Here is an 18,827-nt window from a genome sequence, read left to right as displayed (position 1 = left end):
CCCTGAGCCAAACACAGATAGATTTGCTGACAATAACATAGCCAGGATTGTACTTCATTAGTAGGTTCAGAATTAAGTTTTTAAAACTGCAAACGACAAAAAGGGCGCCCCCAATGGGTTGTGCTCAAAATGCTTGAAAAGACATACATACAGGGTATACGAAGATCAAGCAATCTGTGAGGGGCCACGTTTTGCGTGAATAAGCGCATGTAAAATGTCAATAAATAACAGGGCGCTTGATATGAAATTTGCCCACAAATGCATTCCTAGCTTCTTCCTGCTCTGCCATTGATGAGAATATAATGACAAATTTCCCTAAACATTGTCAAAAGTCTGGCCATGTAAGTACAGAAGTGCTGGGTTTGAATCTCGGCCGAACGGGTGTCAGGGAAGTGTGTAAAAACGTGTTTTGAATTTGTTATTTTGCACAAAGAAATGTACCGGTATTCAAATGTCATTGTCATGAACAGGAAGAAACACATTTCCCTGTACATGCAATTCTTACTTCCTGTCCTCAGAATGCAAGATTCGATTAAAAATATCATAAAAAGTATAACATTAACAAAATGCTAAAATAATGCAAAGGAAAGCTGTGCAATTATTTATGTGCAACAGAAAATGAGACTGTCCAGTTTTATGAGGTCATTCATTAATTGTTTGTTCTAACGTCCTGCCAGCTGTTAAGGAGTCTGATGGCGGCGGACAGAAATTTAAATTTGCCCGAGTACAAAACATGCATCGAATGAAACTCAAATGTTTCACATTAATAAAACATTGTGAACAGTTGTTATGGGGGAGGGAGGACGGCGGTAAAATAAAACTGCTTAGGGCCCCAATTTAGCCAATATACATACAATACAGGTTATCTTCAAAGCAGGGATGTAACGATATTACAATTTCATATCATGGTTTTTGTGACCATAATTATCACAGTATTGTGCTCAAAAAGTACTTATACATACACAAACTAAAGAATTTTAACCAAATTGTATTTTAAACAAATAAGCAACACACACACACACACACACACACATAAAAAATTTTTTGGCAGGAGATGTATCAATTATTTTTCTGTTATTATTGGAGTTTTTAAATATGTTTATCTTCTTCTGTTTTGATTTATAAAGGTTTTAGAGTGTTTAATATTAAAGGAAAATGGCTGTTTGTAATGGGGAAAGATGTTAAAGTGTCTTGTATTCATGTAAGCATTTGAGCTACCTAACTAACCATTAGTGCGCGAGATGCATCTCCAAAGAAATGAGCAGTATAACCAAGAGTTCTTCAAAGTGAGAAATCAATCTTGGTTTCACAAGAATAGCATTGTGAAACAGTAATGCTAACGGGAATTATCAATAATATCGCAGTTTACAATTATAACCATATTTGTTACATCCTTACATTTGACGAATAGGCAATTCATTAGGTATCCCTGCACAGACATTTAGCTTGATGGCGGGTATTTTTTTAACCAATCTTGCTCAAATTTTACACAGACACACTGTCAGTCCCATACAAAATATGTGCCAAAAATTGTGGCCATTCGCCTCAACACCCTAAAGTTACATCCTTGGATTTGCAGTAAATTGAGCTGTGTGAGAAATTTCCAAGTCAATCCAACTTATGACAGCTTTTGTTCAGAAAAATAATAGCACGAACAGTTCAGGAAAAGTGCACTTTTTGACAAATGTTCACCCTTTAGTGTGCAGCGGTTCAGGAGTAGAAGTGTATGAATGATTATGTAAGAACCGCAAACAGTAGGTAGGTAAGTAGGTATTCAACAAACATGGCTCCAATGAAATTGATGTATAAAAAATAATTAATTTCAAACTTGTTGACAGTAGTTTTCCTTTAGAAAGTAAATTCACAGAAAACAGGGTATGGTCTGGAGCGCAGCCCCATCTCAATACTCTTAACATAAGTGAGTCCATTGTGCACGCTGCTTTTCCATGAAATTTGTATACATGTGGCTCTGTTTCTTATCTCGGCTCATCCGCTCTGCCTGGGGTTGCGATACTCAGGTTTCTGAGGTCATGGACGGTTGGGGGAGGGGTGGGGTAACAGGGGTCACATGGTGTTTAAAAACCTCTGAGTATGCAAGTAACCCCAGGGCTTCTCTGTCAGAAAAGAGCTGTATGCTGTGGTTAAATAGATGCTAACAATATCCCAAGGGCCTGAGACGCAAACTGGAATGACCTCGCTAGAGCAGAAGTGAAATCCCGTCTGTTCTGTTGAATATCTGTCACGAACCATTAGAAACAGCTGTAGTCTTATACATACAACATTTTATGGTGAAAATACAAGCTCTTGGTGCGTGTGTCAAACAAGATTCCTGTCGTTTTTCCAATGCTAGTCAAGCGTACAGTGCCCGTTGCAGAATTCTCACACAGGTGCCGTTCAGCCTGAGTCAGAGACGACAGTTATTCTTATGACGGCATGCACACGCACGTAAATTCTTCAAAGAAAAGCTGCGCAGTTTCAAACAGAACACTCGTTTCGAAGTTACATGACCTCTTGCAGCACTCTGCCGTGCGGGACGGCACATTCCAGTAACTGTGTGCTAAGCCTCAACCGCGAGTAGATTCGGACCAGGCCTGTGTGTGTGTTTGGCACAAGCGGCCGCATACACAAAAAGCACTAAATGGAATCTTGTTGAGAGTGTTTTACGAGATCGCCGTCCGCTCTGATGCACTCCAGCTGTGCTTGCTTTCTGAAGAGGTGAATTGGTCCCTGACCAAGGAGTAGCCAATCTGCAACCTTTTTCCCCCATGTTAAACTGGTATATAAAGTGCCATAAAGACACTTATGAGGGCTTTTATACCAGTGTTCTATAAATGCACTACAGTAAAAGATGCAGGGGGAAGGGAGAGTTGCTTCATTTTCTCACTGGCTGTCTACCCTGCAAAGGAATTTCATTCATCCCCAGGCTCTAATTGCTTTCCTGGGTCATCTTATTTCCCCGCAATGCAAGTCTTCACCTCCTAAGAAAGGCTTGTTGACTATTTGGGGGTCGCAAATACACAAGAAAGGTAAATAAGCATGATTAACGGTGAGCTGCATTGACAGTTTGTCCAGTCACATTCACATGGCCGACTGCACTCGACACTGCAGCACAAAAACAGACTGGTCACGTGATAAGAGGGGCCCCCCTCGCAGAGACAAACAGAGGGGCAAAGAAAGAGAGAGTGTCTGCGTCCGAATGAAGGCAGGATGTGAGGGCTCAGTCCCGTTTATTTACCAAATACTACACATCCCTGCTTGGTGACAAACACCACCGCAGACTCCGGGAAAGTCCGAAAAATTTCAGACGTCGGCAGCGCGAGGGTTAAAAAGCTTTTGAGGACGGTTGTGAAACACTTGGCTTCTTCAGCATTCTTACCACATCCTGAACCAACGTCAATGCGAGGGCCCTGCGCAGACACAGCACCTTATCGCTGCAGTTAAAATCAACAATTTTTTTTTTTCCTCCTCTCCTCCCTCTTACAGTTGTGGCTTATCAAATAGCTGCACAGAAACATCTATAGTGTGGATGCAACAAGCAGCACTATCTGCAGTTCTTACGCACGAGCTTATCGTTTGGTGTCTAAACATCCAAAATGAGGAAAGAGCTGATGATTTGGCTGGCGATGATATACTGCTGATAGCAGATTGACGTTTGAACTGCAAACAGCTGGCTCCATTATCCGCCAATGCCACGTGACTTACAATCAAGTCCAGCTTCATCCTACCACTACTGTTCAACACGTCATAATTTCTTGAAATGCCATTTTCAAAAGTAGTCAACAGTACCAAAAGCTTTTAATTTAGCACCATCTTACCCGTACTGTCCATAACATACCATCATTTCTACCTTGACCGTCAAAAGTCCAAAAGTTACATCAACTCAATTCTAACAGTTTCGTTGGTAACATCCATCCATCCATCCATTTCTACTGGGGTTAGAGCCCATCCAGCTGTACTCGGGCAGATGGCAGTGCACACACTGGACAAGTCGCCACCTCATTGCAGGGCCAACACAGACAGACAACCATTCACACTCACAATTACACACTAAGGCCAATTTAGTGTTGCCAAACAGCACAGGTACATGTATTTTATTGTAAATGTATTGTTTTTCTGTTACCGGAAGTCATAAAGGGTACCAAAGATGTCTTGTCTTGACAGCAACTTTTAAAGTAGCATGATTTATCATGCTTCCATCATCAAAAGTTGCAAAAGGTACTACCTTAACATTAACTCAAGATTAGCGTTATAGTAACATACTGTAATTTCTTGTGTTCGACCCCTGGTGATTAAAGCAGAGGGCACGGGTTGCATCAGGAACAGCATTTGGGGGTGAAAACAGAGTCCAAACCATTCATGCGATTGACTCATTGCAGGGGTGAAAAAATTCCTAGAGTAATTCAAGTACCTTGATTATCTCTTGATTTTTCTCTGCCTCAAGGAATCATTTATTGGTAAAGCTAAAACCCCTATTAGTGTTAGCCATGCTCGCTAAAACTTAGCATGAGTGTACAAGACCAACTGGCCTTACTGATGTTCGCTAAGTCCATAGAATGTATGATGACAGTGACGTTTGTTTAAAATACATCTATAGCGATGTGACATCTTGAGTCTTAGAAGTGAACGATTATTAGTTAAACCCCCTTTTTTACAGTAAAAGCAATCCATTACTTACGTAATTTCGAAATAAATGCATGCTCTAGTGTAATGACCGATTACTCGATTTATCGAAGGAATTTTCAGAAGAATATCTACTTATTAAAATAATCCATAGCTGCAGCCTTAATTCGCTGTGCTGACCACTGAATAGGAAAATGCAGAATGTGAACAAAACCCCTGACATTTTCTATGTTCACATTTTTTAAAAGTTGTAAAGATTTTTAAAAGTTGTAAAGAGTACCCGATCCTCAATCCTTGCATTACCATTGGTAACATACGACTAATTTCTTGTGTTTCCATTGCCTGAAGAAAACGTCCAATCTAGCGCCATCCTACCTCTACAGCTGGTAACAAACTGTTTTTCCATTGTCAAAGGCTGTAAAGAGCACCAAAGTCTCCTCCTTTTCTGCACTGCTTTTGTTGCGGTACGGAACATACTGGAATGATATGGTTAGATTATAGAAGGCTGTGCCAAGTACACTACAGTGTGTGGATAACAACAAAGGGAGGATTGAAAGACAACTGTGTTTTGGATAATGCCAGCACACTATTTACGCAGCCATCGCCATCCCGCCTACACACCAAGTGGTGGAAAGACAGACCAGATCGGGGCTCTCAGTACTGAACAGTACCATAGATGAGCTGAAGTGAACCATATAGTGCTTGGCAGAAAGGCAGCTTTTGTGTTTTGTGAAAGCAAAGCCACAAGGCGATGAGGAGAATGTGTGTGTCTCTGAACGTGAAGGCAAGATTGGAACCACATGACTCTTACGCCACTCCTGGTCCTAATAATCATAAAGCACGATGCAAGGAGAAGAAGAATCAACAGAGAAGATGACTTTCGCCAACATAAAAGCATTGTGAATCAATGAGGCCTTTTGTTGTGCAGCGCAACGCCTCCTCTTACACCCCATTATAAGCATTCCACGACCACAGAGTGACATATTTCCCTGAGACTCGCTCGTGTCTTTAACCCAATTTCACCCTCTGTTTACAAAATGGATTGTCGTCATCAGCGGAGGCACGAAGGTGGTGGTGTAGAGAGAAAAATTGTTAGAAAGAGGGTACTTTGTGTGTGTATGTGTGTGTGTGGTGTGTGAGAGAGAGTGAGAACAGAACAAAACAGCAGAAAAAGAAGGGACAGAGACTCGGGCCATCTGTGAGTCTGGCTAAAAGCCAAACCTTTGCCCACAGCGCCTATGCACATGCCTAACTGTCTTTGTGTGCCCCATGCCAGTCCACAAACAACAGGCCTGTGGAACCGCACATAAAAGCACAACAGCCACAAAGGACATGCACACACTCTTAAAAGTCGTAAATACGCCTCGGCACAAAGGACTTGCGCACGTGTAATTGTGACGGATTGGCCTTTGCGTTTTTTGCCTTTTCATGCATATCACTTAATAACGAGAGTAACCCGTGGACTAAAATTGACTTCTGGCCTCAATGAAGGATGTTTCCACCGTGCAGTTCAGTTCCACCCAATCTGGTGTCCCAAATGGGATGGCGGTAGCTGCGTCAGCTACACAAATAGCATGATGTCATACAACTGCGACAGTGTAATCTACCCTTAACATAAAAGACAAATGGGGGCAGAGCACATTGCTTTAAACTACAAATGGCTTTGAAATCCATCATAATCCAGTGAATATTTGGTATGTTGTCCATGCACGTGACCAGTCTGTCTGGCTGCGCCCTAGTCAAACACTGAGGTGCAAAAAGAAAACTATAGTTTGCATATGTAAACCCTGAATCAGGCTTGCATTTCCCTAGCAATTTCCCTTGTATAGGCCGCGCCGACCGCTAATAAAAATTATATTTAATGCTACATTTTTAGAAACAAAAAATAGCAGCACAAGAGTACCTCGATGAATGAAGCACATGAGTATTGCATGTTGACATCATCTGTATTTTTTTCTCAAATAAATGAAGCTTTTTTTGGTTTGTCTTGCCCAAATCAATTGACAGCTGAGCGTGCCATTATACAAAAAGGACAGTTCAAAGCGCCAAAATATGCAAGCGAATTTTATGGACTATCTTGGGAACCATTTACAATGAAAATTGTACCCCAAAGGCCTTTACAATTTTTTTCACATAATTGTGAATGAAATTTGCGGTGCCCCCTATAAGTTGTCCATATGACTTGGAAGACATTTAGCTTACATGTAATACCTCATTACTTGACAACCAGTCAATTACTTATTGACAATGTGATAGGTGCACCTGCAAAGATTCTTTGCTTGATTGCCGCACTCTTTTTCAAGCAATATTGGTTAAATTTAACACACCGGTATTATGCATGTCAGTACACTACAGGAGTTATCTGAATTTTTATGGTGAACGGGCTGGGCTAAACACCCTTAAGTTACAGCAGGTGTTTTTGTAGCGAGCATTGAGCTGTGGGAGAAATTTCAAGTCAATCCGATACTGTATGTGGGGTCAAACTTTGGAGTGTATTTGTCAGAAAAAGAATAGCACAGGCAACACAGTACGGCTGCATGTTTTGACATATCACCCTTTGTGCAGCAGTTCAGCAGAAGAGTTGGTTTACCTTTACTAATGTACTGCAAATGTCTTCTCAGGGCATTGAATCGATCGCAGCTGGACTGATCAGATTGCCTTAAAAGACGTTGCGACAAGACTGAACGGTTGTCCTATCTAGAATCACTTTACATGTAATAATCGTATTAATAATAAGCTCTAATTGTGGGATTTCAAAGGGTTACAGTTTATTCCTTTGGCTGTATAGTCCATGCCAGGCGGTAAACAAAACTAAGGACCATCGATAGCCTAAAACAGGGCTATTGAACTGACGGCCCGGGGGCCAAATCCGACCCAAGAATGACGCCATACCAGCCCCCGGAGTTCAGTTCAAAACTTGGGCAACAAACATTTTTGCAGCAGATTCCTAAAAACACTACAGTGCTCCTGTTTAGAGGAACTTGGAGCATATAAAAACATTGCCAGATCCTTGCATTGACACTTTAACCTGGCTAGCAAACATACAACACTGGGGTACAAACTTGTGATTTACATAACTGAGGCGTAACACAAAGCATCCCTTTAAGTCCAGGCAGTTTTCGTTAATGTGATTTATGAAACTAAGGTGTTGCTGTAGCTTGTTTACTTCAGATGAAGTCAGTAGTCATTTGTCCAACTTCTCTAGTTACACTTGTGGTGTTCCTCAAGGTTCCATTTTAGGTCCTCTCTTTTTTTATCATTTGGGCTATTCAACTGGTGGCCCGCGAGATCAGTTCAAAAAGATTCTTAAAACGCTCTCGTAACTTTGTCAAAAATAAATACACCAAAATCAAATGTCTACTGTGGATGATGTGGTTCTCCAGAATATACAAAATAAATAAATAAGACTAACAATAAGAAGTACGGCCTTCCGGTCCACAGCTTTCTGGAAATGTAAACCCTTAAACAATTTAGTTTTTCATCCCTGACCCAGAGTATGGGGTTGTCTTAAAAAACATTGCCATGAAAGTTTGCCAGTTTAAAAAAAGAATACACAAGGGGGGCTATGTAGGGCAGGGTCACACACAAGGCACTAATGGACGGCAAAGAGGGTGCTTGCGGGGTCATACGATGACTTCATGCTTATGTTGAACGGCAAGCAATGCAACATTCTCTACTTGAGGGGAAGCCAAGGGAAGTGACCTGAACGGACTGCTGTTGCTTTTGTGCAACCACAGAGGGGGTTAAGAAAACAGACGGTACCAAAGGCCTAACAGCATGCTGGAAATGTTCTGCACTCTACCAATGGAAAAGAAACATCTTGTGATGAGCATAGCTGCTGTGTACATGTTGTACTTTACCTATAAATAATTTTGAGTCAGTTGAAGCATGTAATTTCTGCCAATGTGACAAGGGATGTTGGCAGAGGGAACAGTGCGGCGTTTTACTGCAAACCCAAAGTAGTACAAGTGGTGTTGTGATGCGAGCTCTTGGCGACTTTTTATCTGTGGTTAACATGCACATATTTTGGTGGCGTGTGGTCAAAGGCTAAAAAGATAAGACAAATGTGAGAGCCTTGCAGGTGTTTGTTGGGCCTGGGGATCTGACAACCACCTGCAAGATTCCTATGGACCTATTTGGTGAAGGGGTGCTTTGAAAAAAGACACATGAATGGTGGGACAAAAGGGTGTTCTGGATTTGTTTACCTGGGACAGCTGTCTTGGATCAGGGGCCCCAAAGAGAGAGGAGCTGGAGCTGAAACTGATGGCTCCTCTCCGGCTAAGGACATGCTTGGGAACCGGCCTGTCTAGAGGCAACACTGGCAGCTGATAGCATACTTCCATTGAATAGTCTCGATAAAAAAAGCAGATAGCAAAAATACTTGTAAAGCTGTAGAAAAAAAGATATTTCAATATCTGCAATCGAAGTGAAAATTGTTCATTGTGGGCGTCTCAGAAGTTGCAAAAAATGAATTGTTTTCATTTATCTCCACCGTTGGACCTCCTTTGACGTCATGATGGGGGGCAATAAAGAATAAAGGTGAAGAATCATGCTGCTGCTCCTTCTGCGGAGGATCCTCTCCTTCTCGTTCTGCTCAAATGCAGGCCCGCGGACAACGAGACCTTCTTGCCATTTTCAGGGGCTTTATGGAGACGCTTCCTCATGTTTTTTTTTCAAAGCAGAACTGAACGTCCGCTGCTTTGCCTTCGGCTCAACATATTCAAAAAAGACAACAAAAGGATACTTTAAAAACAAAAAACACAACAACAAAGCGCTTCAACGTATCACATCGACATATTGACGCCAAAAGCGATCCAAACTCCGGGATGGGAGAGCTCGTCAGTCTCGGCGTGGGGGCTTTTTCTCCCCCCACTCTCTGTCCGTTGTCTCTCCTTCCCCGGTCTTGACAAAGTCTCTACAGTATTACGTTTTTTAGGCCGTTTTCCCCAAAAACTGCAAAAGGTGAAGCCAAACCTCGGTGGAAGACAAAACAAGGGGGGAACCCCGATGGTTCCTTTAGCTCATTATCCACGTTTCCGGTGCCGTGTTTTAGCCACGCCACGACTGCCTATTTAAAAAAATAAAGGTACCTTAAAAACGTGTCGCTTTTGTTGAAATCGCCCGAACTACTCTCAAAAACGACATTAACGGTAGCCAAGCGTACGCTTTAAAAAGCACCACCTGCCAGAGATGGTGCTGTTGGGGAGCAAAAAAAAGACAACAACACGCCTTTATCAGGAGTGGACCAATAGGAGAGAGGCGGTGTTTGTTACCTCAACGTCGATTGGACACCGGCCCTCAAAGGAGATAAATGGGCTAATTTGATTGGCTACGCCACCGGGGTGATCCCCAAGACCTATGTGAGTCGCGGTTTGCAAGCAGTGTGTACTTTCTCAAGGGTATTCCTCCACAACCGGGCTTGCCCTGCAGCGGTCCACACATCGTTGCCTGTGATTAGTATGATTACCTTCCTCGCATGACTCATACTCCTTGGGAGCTCAGCGGGAAATACAGAAGCTATGCTTGCAAGTGACTCAAGAAGACATATGGCAAATAAAACAAGCTGCCTCCTTTACTAATTTTCGAGTCAGCGTGTCTTTGTTTGGCGTTTGTCTGGCATTGTCACCAACATGCTGAGACACTGATTGATTGGAAACACATTTTTAAAGTTTGATAAGGTGCAGCTGAACACACAACTGAGTGCTGACTGGATCACATTTACAAGATAAACACAGTATTAATAGACCATTTTATTGGGGGGTTGGGGGGTGTCATGTGCACAATGGATGTGTCATGGTAACAACCAGGCTCTGAATTCCCCTCCCCTCCCAATTTTCATGGTTCTGAATGTAGTCCCCCACTATCATACCCAGACAAGGACAAAACCACACTATTTCTAGGACTGTATAGGACAACAGAAAGAGTAATAAAATATCCAATTAAAGGCGAGTCATGCAGTGATTCCATTAAAAACATTGCAGTGGTCCCTCATCTGTGGTCTGACGAGTCCACATTTCAAATTGTTTTTGGAAACTGTGGACGTTGTGTCCTCCGGACCAAAGAGGAAAAGAACCATCCGGATTGTTCTAGGCGCAAAGTTGAAAAGCCAGCATCTGTTGCCATCCAAGCAACGTTACCTGCTTATTTCAGCAAGACAATGCCAAGCCACGTGTTACATCAACGTGGCTTCATAGTAAAAGAGTGCGGGTACTAGACTGGCCTGCCTGTAGTCCAGACCTGTCTCCCATTGAAAATGTGTGGCGCATTATGAAGCCTAAAATACCACAACGGAGACCCCCGGACTGTTGAACAACTTAAGCTGTACATCAAGCAAGAATGGGAAATAATTCCACCTGAGAAGCTTAAAAAATGTGTCTCCTCAGTTCCCAATCGTTTATTGAGTGTTGTTAAAAGGAAAGGCCATGTAACACAGTGGTGAACATGCTCTTCCCCAACTACTTTGGCACGTGTTGCAGCCGTGAAATTCTAAGTTAATTATTATTTGCAAAAAAAAAAAGTTTATGAGTTTGAACATCAAATATCTTGTCTTTGTAGTGCATTCAATTGAATATGGGTTGAAAATGATTTGCAAATCATTGTATTCCGTTTATATTTACATCTAACACAATTTCCTAACTTATATTGTAGTTAAGCTTCATAGTTTCGCAATATGTAACTTGCTACTGCCCATCACTGCATGTTCCTTTACCGTAACCACAGATGGTTACCTGAAAGGCACGTCAGTGCGAGATGAGTGAGAACACTCTCGACTGTTGTGCTCCCTGGCAAATTTCACTCCAAAATACCGGTACACTCTGAATGGACCTTAGATAAAATTGTTATCAATTTTTTTGCAGATTGATGACATTTAAAGTATGTTCCTGTATGACATTCTGACGATAAAATTGCATTTGTGTCCAAATATTGGGTCGTGATTAATCCCAATTCAAAAGTGTGATTAATCTGATTTAAAAAAAAATAAATTTGACAGCATTAGTTTACGAACTGTAAATTCACACTGCAATTTACTGGCTAATATGCATTACTTTTTTCACAGTAACATTTTCAGCAACTTACTGTAACTGCAAAACTGTGATTTTACAGTGAATTATGATAAAGTTACGACTATATGGTGTAACTTCCCTAATAAGTCAACCGCGTTTAGTATTAGGATAGGCAACTTTAAAGTGCAATTTGAATGTGCACAAAGCACATAGCTTACTCCCCCAGGGAGAGGATGTGAGAGGAAGTGCTGGTGTTGTCACACAACCCTGACATGGCCTGAACTAGTATAGAACCGTTGCGTCAATGGCACGTCATGTACAAGTTCCAATACGCTCTCAAGGCCTGTACAGGACAAAGCAGGCATTATTGTTCATTACGTTCTTGCAATGGGAGGTAAAGAGTGTTGAGTATACTGGCTGATTGCCCTCGGGGGTACAGGTGGAGAATCCCGCAGGTCCTCCCCGTGCTTCACATCCCCCTGACTGGCATCTTTTTCCAGATCTCTGTGGAGGGAAATTCACATCCTTCGTTGTGCTTCTAATTGATTCACATTATCTTGTAAAAACGCTGTGAGTCATTAACGATGGCTCCATTGCCAGGCAGCGCTTTTACACCTTGTTTGTGCACCATCTATATGCTCACACCTTTGAACACAAACATTATCACACACATCATTGTACTCTATTTTATTAGAGATTTGCACAATAGCATTTCTGCTTTGTATAAAAGTACTGCTATCTTTGAAAAATACAATCATATGCAATACAGTACAGGCCAAAAGTTTGGACACACCTTCTCATTCAATGCGTTTTCTTTATTTTCATGACTATTGTAGATTGTCACTGAAGACATCAAAACTATAAATGAACACATGTGGAGTTATGTACTTAACGAAAAAAGGTGAAATAACTGAAAACATATTTTATATTCTAGTTTCTTCAAAATAGCCACCCTTTGCTCTGATTACTGCTTTGCACACCCTTGGCATTCTCTCGATGAGCTTCAAGAGGTACCTGTAATGGTTTTCACTTCACATGATTCATGGTTTTGATGCCTTCAGTGACAATCTACAATGTAAATAGTCATGAAATTAAAGAAAACCCATTGAAATGAGAATGTATGTCCAAACTTTTGGCTTGTACTGTATATAAACAATATGACAACTATTGCACCTATTTATGTATAGTATATGTATTTATATATCAAGGCATCACTTTACTTGTTTAGAATACTTTTTATTACAGTTTTTTCCAATTGCTTACACACTAAATTTTACATTTTCACACAGTTAACAAAAGTCGACACACAGTAAACAAAACCACTGTGCAGATTTGCCTAATATTAGGTATAGACTCTGCTTCCCAGTTTTTTGCGAAATATTACACACAATGCTTTACACACACCTTCCAATCTTGCACACAGATAATGATTGTGATACACACATTTTCACACTTTACACACACACACTATGATTGTGATAAAGACACATCTTTACACCTTACACAAAGATAAGGATTGTGAAGTTACTTCCTGGTCAATCCAAAGGGCTGGCTTGCCAACGACCACACAATTGAACACATTAGATAATCACATCCACCAGGTGTAAAGACACACAGGTGATACATTGAAAACACAGCTTTCAAGTGGGTGCTACAGCTATACAGTTTTTTCCATTTGTAATTTTTACCTCAAGATTTTTTTTCAAACCTTTTTATTTGTCTCAGATTTTAATTTGCACTGCATATGATTGTTGACTACTGTGATGTGTTACTTTACCTGACTGTGGTAAAACTAGATATTTTCAGTTTGCAGCATCATTGTTGAGCAGTTCTTGAAAAGATTACAGGATATTTTTACTTTCTCTTTATGTATAGGCCCACTTCAAAGTAAACAACGACAATTGCTATGGATTTGCCAATATATTTTGTCAAGTTACAGTAATCATTCATCACATATGCTAAAAGGTCGGGCAAAATGCCCCAAACATGTGATTTTTTATAGTAAAATATCTTCTTTTTTTTTTACAAATGTGTTTTGTATTTATCACTGTTCTGGGTAACTCACTCCAATAGTGTCTTATCATTTGAAGTCTGTGTGAGTGAGATGACAATAAAACTGCATTTTTACAAATGCTTGCTTTATTTTGATGAATGGGCATATGTTTTGACTGAAGTGTGTCATTTTGCAAATAATCTAGGAATTAAGAAAATTGAATGTTGTGGAAAAGTGTGTAAATCCTTTTGAAAAAAGACACACAGTTAGTAAAATTGTGTGTAAGCAAATGGAAAAAACTGTATTGGCAGTGCATTAAAGTTCAGGGAATGGACATTATATTATGTCTGTGTATGTGGCACCATCTGGTGGCAAAATACAATAAGGAGTAAGTGATTTTTGTTCCTAAATGATAAACATTTACATTAACTCAAACAATTTTTTGAATAATTTACAATTATTTAATTTGTTCGAAAAAATGTAAATGTCATATTTGATCTTTTAACGCACTTTTTAAAAATTACTTTAGATTCAGCAAAAGTATTTAATAATAATAATAATAACAATAATAATAATATTATATTATTATTATTATTATTTTCTAATTGTGTACCAGACAAAATGTGTCTATTATTAATTTAAATTTATAACATAATATTTCAGTTGAACTTTCAGTCAAATGCACTAGATGGTGCCCTTTTACTTTGTCCCTGGTCTATAAGCTTTTACTGTGTTGCCTCTCTGTTAATAATAGACTTCTAAAAGTTCATTCAAATGCAACAAATAATGCCAAATTATTCAGATGATTGCTGCACGTGGAAACATAACTAATTGTGTGTTTTAACAAAAGAAGTAACACACTAATAATACAAGGCTAATGTGATCTCTGTGCGCTATCATATCAATGTTAAAGTACATGATAGTCTATTAAATGCAATTATTTCATGTTGTTTGCACATAACTTCATTAATGCAGTATAGGCTGGGTGTGGAGGGTACTTGCTGAGACAAGCACACAGCGGTGACTGTATAACAGACTGACGCAGGACTGTACGTCACACAATGGGACAGTGCGTTATAAAAAATCTACCTGCATGAAATGATTATGAGACGATGTGTATGCACTTATACAAATGGCTTTACGTGAGCAGCTTTTCGTTGAGGTGATGTGCTATAATCCATTTCATTAGGCACACTAGCATAATTCAATGAGGCCCTTTGAATAAAAATGAACAACAATAATAATGATGATAATAATAAAGGCCAATAATAAAACAACAAAATGAAAAACAAAAATGGCAGAAAACGACACTTTTTAATTTTCTGCAAATTTTGGTTTATTGTCAATTTTAATGTCGAACAGTCGAGAAAATCTAATTTTTTGAGTGACAAGCATCATCACCATTAGTTGGTGTAGCAAATGTCACAAGAATGGGGACGGCGTGGCGCTGTTGGGAGAGTGGCCGTGCCAGCAACCTACTACCAACCTCGTCACGTTCGTTGTGTCCTTGAGCAAGACACTTCACCCCTGCTCCTGATGGGTCGTGGTTAGGGCCTTGCATGGCAGCTACCGGCATCAGTGTGTGTGAAAGTGTGTGTGAATGGGTGAATGTGGAAATAGTGTCAAAGCGCTTTGAGTACCTTGAAGGTAGAAAAGCGATATACAAGTATAACCCATTTAACCCAGCGAGAACCAGTCATGCCAGCAAGCAATAGCATATAGCAAGAGGGCGACTTAATTTTGTTTTCCAACCATTGGAAGGAGGAAAGTGAGTGTGAAGAACAGTGCTGAGAAATAGATTATGTTTATTGAATTAAAGAAAGAAAAACATTACAGGACGTGTCGTAAACTTGGTGAAGTCATTTGCGCATATCACTGCTAGTCTGTACCACACTGAAGCAGAATGAGTCTAACGCCAAAAATGTTAAAATAATGCATAAACGGCAGACATTTATCCATAAAAATATTGAGAAGTTGCTGTTTGTTTGACAAAGGGGCAGCTCTAAGAAGATATCGTAGAAGTCCACTCTCCAAGTTAAATTCATTGGAAACACGATTTATTTAATTGGTACTTGAACAGGGTTTGTAAATCGAAAAGTTCGTACAGTGAAGCACATTTTGTCATGATCCGTTTCCCGGATCATAGTTTATTTACGTTTGGATTCACTTGTTGTTTAAGTTCTGTTTCTGCACCCCTGTTTTGTGTCTCCTTGGTTGCTATGGTTATTCATTGTTTTCACCTGCCTCTGATTAGTGTTCGGGACGCTCATCTGTTCCCGGGCACTCATCAGAGAGCTATTTATTCCATCCTCTCGTCTCACTTGGTCTGGTGCTTTTGTTTGCTCTCATGCAACACGTTATGTTGTTTACTTTTTGCGTCCCTGAGCTAAGCTTTGCCTTACGCATTCTTGTTAGCTATTCCGTTAGCTCCCCATGCTATAGACACGCTCTTCTTGTGTTTTGTATTTTTCCTGCCTGATTTATGGACTGACTTATGGAAATTAAATAATTTCGTTACCTGAACACTGCATCCGGAGTTCCGTCTTCATCTTGGGAGAACAATCCGCGCATCACCATGCGACCGCGGCGTAACACATTTCTCCATAAGAAACAATGTGAATATGAATAATGGGTGTCAGCCTGGACAAATGTCACTATTGTAGTTAAGGTTTGTACACTTTGAACAAAATATAAAGTGTTATACGGTACTGTGTATCAGACAAACATACCAAGGAGGTGAGGAATCCAGTGTGTCTCTGTTAACAAGCGAAAACAGCAACAACGACAAGCTAAACTGTGCTGTTTGCGCTGCTATGCTAACACACACACATACACAGAAGTCCCTTTGGAGCTCTCACAAACGATTAGAAATCACAAAAATCCTTAACTTTAACAACCATGTATTATTAAGTAAAATCCACTTACAGCACATTAATATTGGCAAACGAAAGGAGAAAAAGGAGCACATAGAGGGTGAAAGGGGGAAGGGGGAAGGGGCCGTGTGTATCAGGCACAGCTGAACAAGATCTAGTCTAGAAAGTCCAAAAAGTATTTTCTCATCACAATTAAAAACTTGCTGTGGTACAAAGCCGGCTTCCTCAATCTCTTCAGTACCAGCCAGCACAAAAAGGCTGCCAGCGGGATACAAAATGAATGAATAAAGTGTTCGTACACAAAAACGAAGTTCACACACATAGTCATATTTGGCCCAAAGTAAAAGTTTGAAAACTGAAAAGTTCGCAAATAAAGGAGTTCGTAAAACAAGGTTCCATTAATTATTATGCATTGGCCTGATCACTGACCATATGTATTTAGGTAACTATCCGCGGTTAAGGTAAAGGAATATGTACAGTCAAAATACTGTAAATTGCATGATTAATCTGTACATAAATGAAGAAGGATTTCATAATTTTCTAATGCTAACTACACATATTGCTAGCATGCACGCACACTTAAATGGGGCCTCTTATGCAAAATTAACTTGTCTTACCTATTTGTGCATGCTTTTGTGTATTTGAGATCTGCATAAGTACATTTGAAATCACACCTTGGAGGCATGGAGGAGATATTTATAAATAATCTTGCCTTTCTTAATACTTCCTCCAAACGAGCCATTTGGAATTTGCCCCAATAGTGATCTTTTTCCCACTGGTTACGTCAGCAGATATCTCCTTATATGGTATACATGTACCCATAGTGCTTTGCATTGTAGTCCGACGCTGTAGTCCATATGCTCTTTCTTTTTCACTATCGTATTTTGTGGGGCAGACTGGCTCGTACATGCACATGCATCCTTTGTTGTTGCCATTTCTAGTACATAGTAGCGTATAGTTCGAGCTTGTACCTGTCAGTAGATTCCATATGGACCCGCTAAAAACTACAAAATGGACTGCGGGGAGAAGATGCTGTTCAAAGTGGAGGCATGTAAATAAGACCGCCCACAAGACAACACATCCTGTAAGACGGTCAGTAAGCGGTTTGACAATGGTCTGTAATATATGCAAAATTTTGACCAAAAACACTATTACATGTTATGTAGACAACAAGGAAGTTTTTATCATAAAAAAACATAATATGACCCCTTTAATATAATGAATACATTGATCTTCCCATGATATTGCTACCTGCTAAATATTATATAATCATTATAGTACAGTATGTCCAAAAAGGAAACTTAACTTTTTGGGGAATTTTGCCTGTCATGCACAATCCCTATCCGAGACAAGAACACGTATGTTTTTCTTTATCTTTTATGCATTCTAATGAATAAAATACGGCAAATTTGAGGTGGCTAACAATGCAGCTAATAGTCTGCCTATAAAGCCCTTTAAAAACCATCCAAAAACCATCAACAATACTCCATTTACATCTTGTGACCTGAATATTAACCAAGTATTAGCGTTATTGTTATTTATAGCGCGATTGCAGACAAACTATCCTTAGCGGCGCTGTGATCACAGAGAGCTAACTATCTTATGCTGCTATATTGACATACTGAGCTGGTAAGATGCTGCATCGCCTATGCGTTAGTAAAAGTTAATTATAGATAATCCCACCCTGATAGCATAAGGTTGTGGCCATAAACCAAGAAGTTGGTCAACCTCTGCATGAGATGACGAGAAAGCCACGATGCTGGAGACGCTGGCAAAGCTGTGGGGCGGCCCGCGGGCGACGAGGAAGACGATGTCGTCGGCGTGGGCGGAGTCAGCGACGAGGAGGGCGGAGTCAGAGCAGCAGGTGGCTCGTCTGCCGGCGTAGGCGGAGTCAGAGCAGCAGGCGGCTCGTCTGCCGGCATGGACGGAGTCAGAGCAGCAGGCGGCACGTCTGCCGGCGTAGGCGGAGTCAAAGCAGCAGGCGGCATGACTCCCGGCGTGGGCAGAGTCAGAGCAGCAGGTGGTGCTAGTCGTGGTGCAGCTACTGGTGCTAGCCGTGGTGCAGCTACTGGTGCTAGCCATGGTGCTAGCCGTGGTGCAGGAAGGGTTGCTAGCCGTGGTGCAGGAAGGGGTGCTAGCCTTGGAGCAGGAAGGGGTGCTAGCCTTGGAGCAGGAAGATTGTCTGCCGGCGTGGGAGGGCTCACTGGGGTTGATGGCGTCCACAGGCCCCCCGGGGTGGATGGCGGCATCTGTAGTACCACCGGGGTGGATGGCGGCGACTGTGGCAGATCCACTGGATTTAGAGGTAGCTGTGCTACCTCTAAATCCCCCCCCCCC

The 18,827-nt window shown here is 40.9% G+C and overlaps 1 protein-coding gene across 3 annotated transcripts in view; it reads right to left on the bottom strand.

Moving 5' to 3' along the window:
* The window catches only part of pde7a (phosphodiesterase 7A), a 49,725-nt gene extending 39,914 nt beyond the window's left edge, over positions 1–9,811 (bottom strand). For all 3 annotated transcript variants that reach the window (XM_061965377.1, XM_061965378.1, XM_061965379.1), the window contains exon 1: positions 8,826–9,811. In XM_061965377.1, the coding sequence (XP_061821361.1) occupies positions 8,826–8,963 (138 nt within the window). In that variant the 5' untranslated portion in view covers positions 8,964–9,811. The remainder of the gene's footprint in view (positions 1–8,825) is intronic.
* Positions 9,812–18,827: the final 9,016 nt, after the last annotated feature.

This window comes from Nerophis lumbriciformis, linkage group LG07, assembly GCF_033978685.3.
Source record: "Nerophis lumbriciformis linkage group LG07, RoL_Nlum_v2.1, whole genome shotgun sequence".
In the NCBI taxonomy this organism is placed as follows: domain Eukaryota; kingdom Metazoa; phylum Chordata; class Actinopteri; order Syngnathiformes; family Syngnathidae; genus Nerophis; species Nerophis lumbriciformis.
Note: the sequence above shows the minus strand (reverse complement) of the source record. Positions and strands in the feature narration are given on the sequence as shown.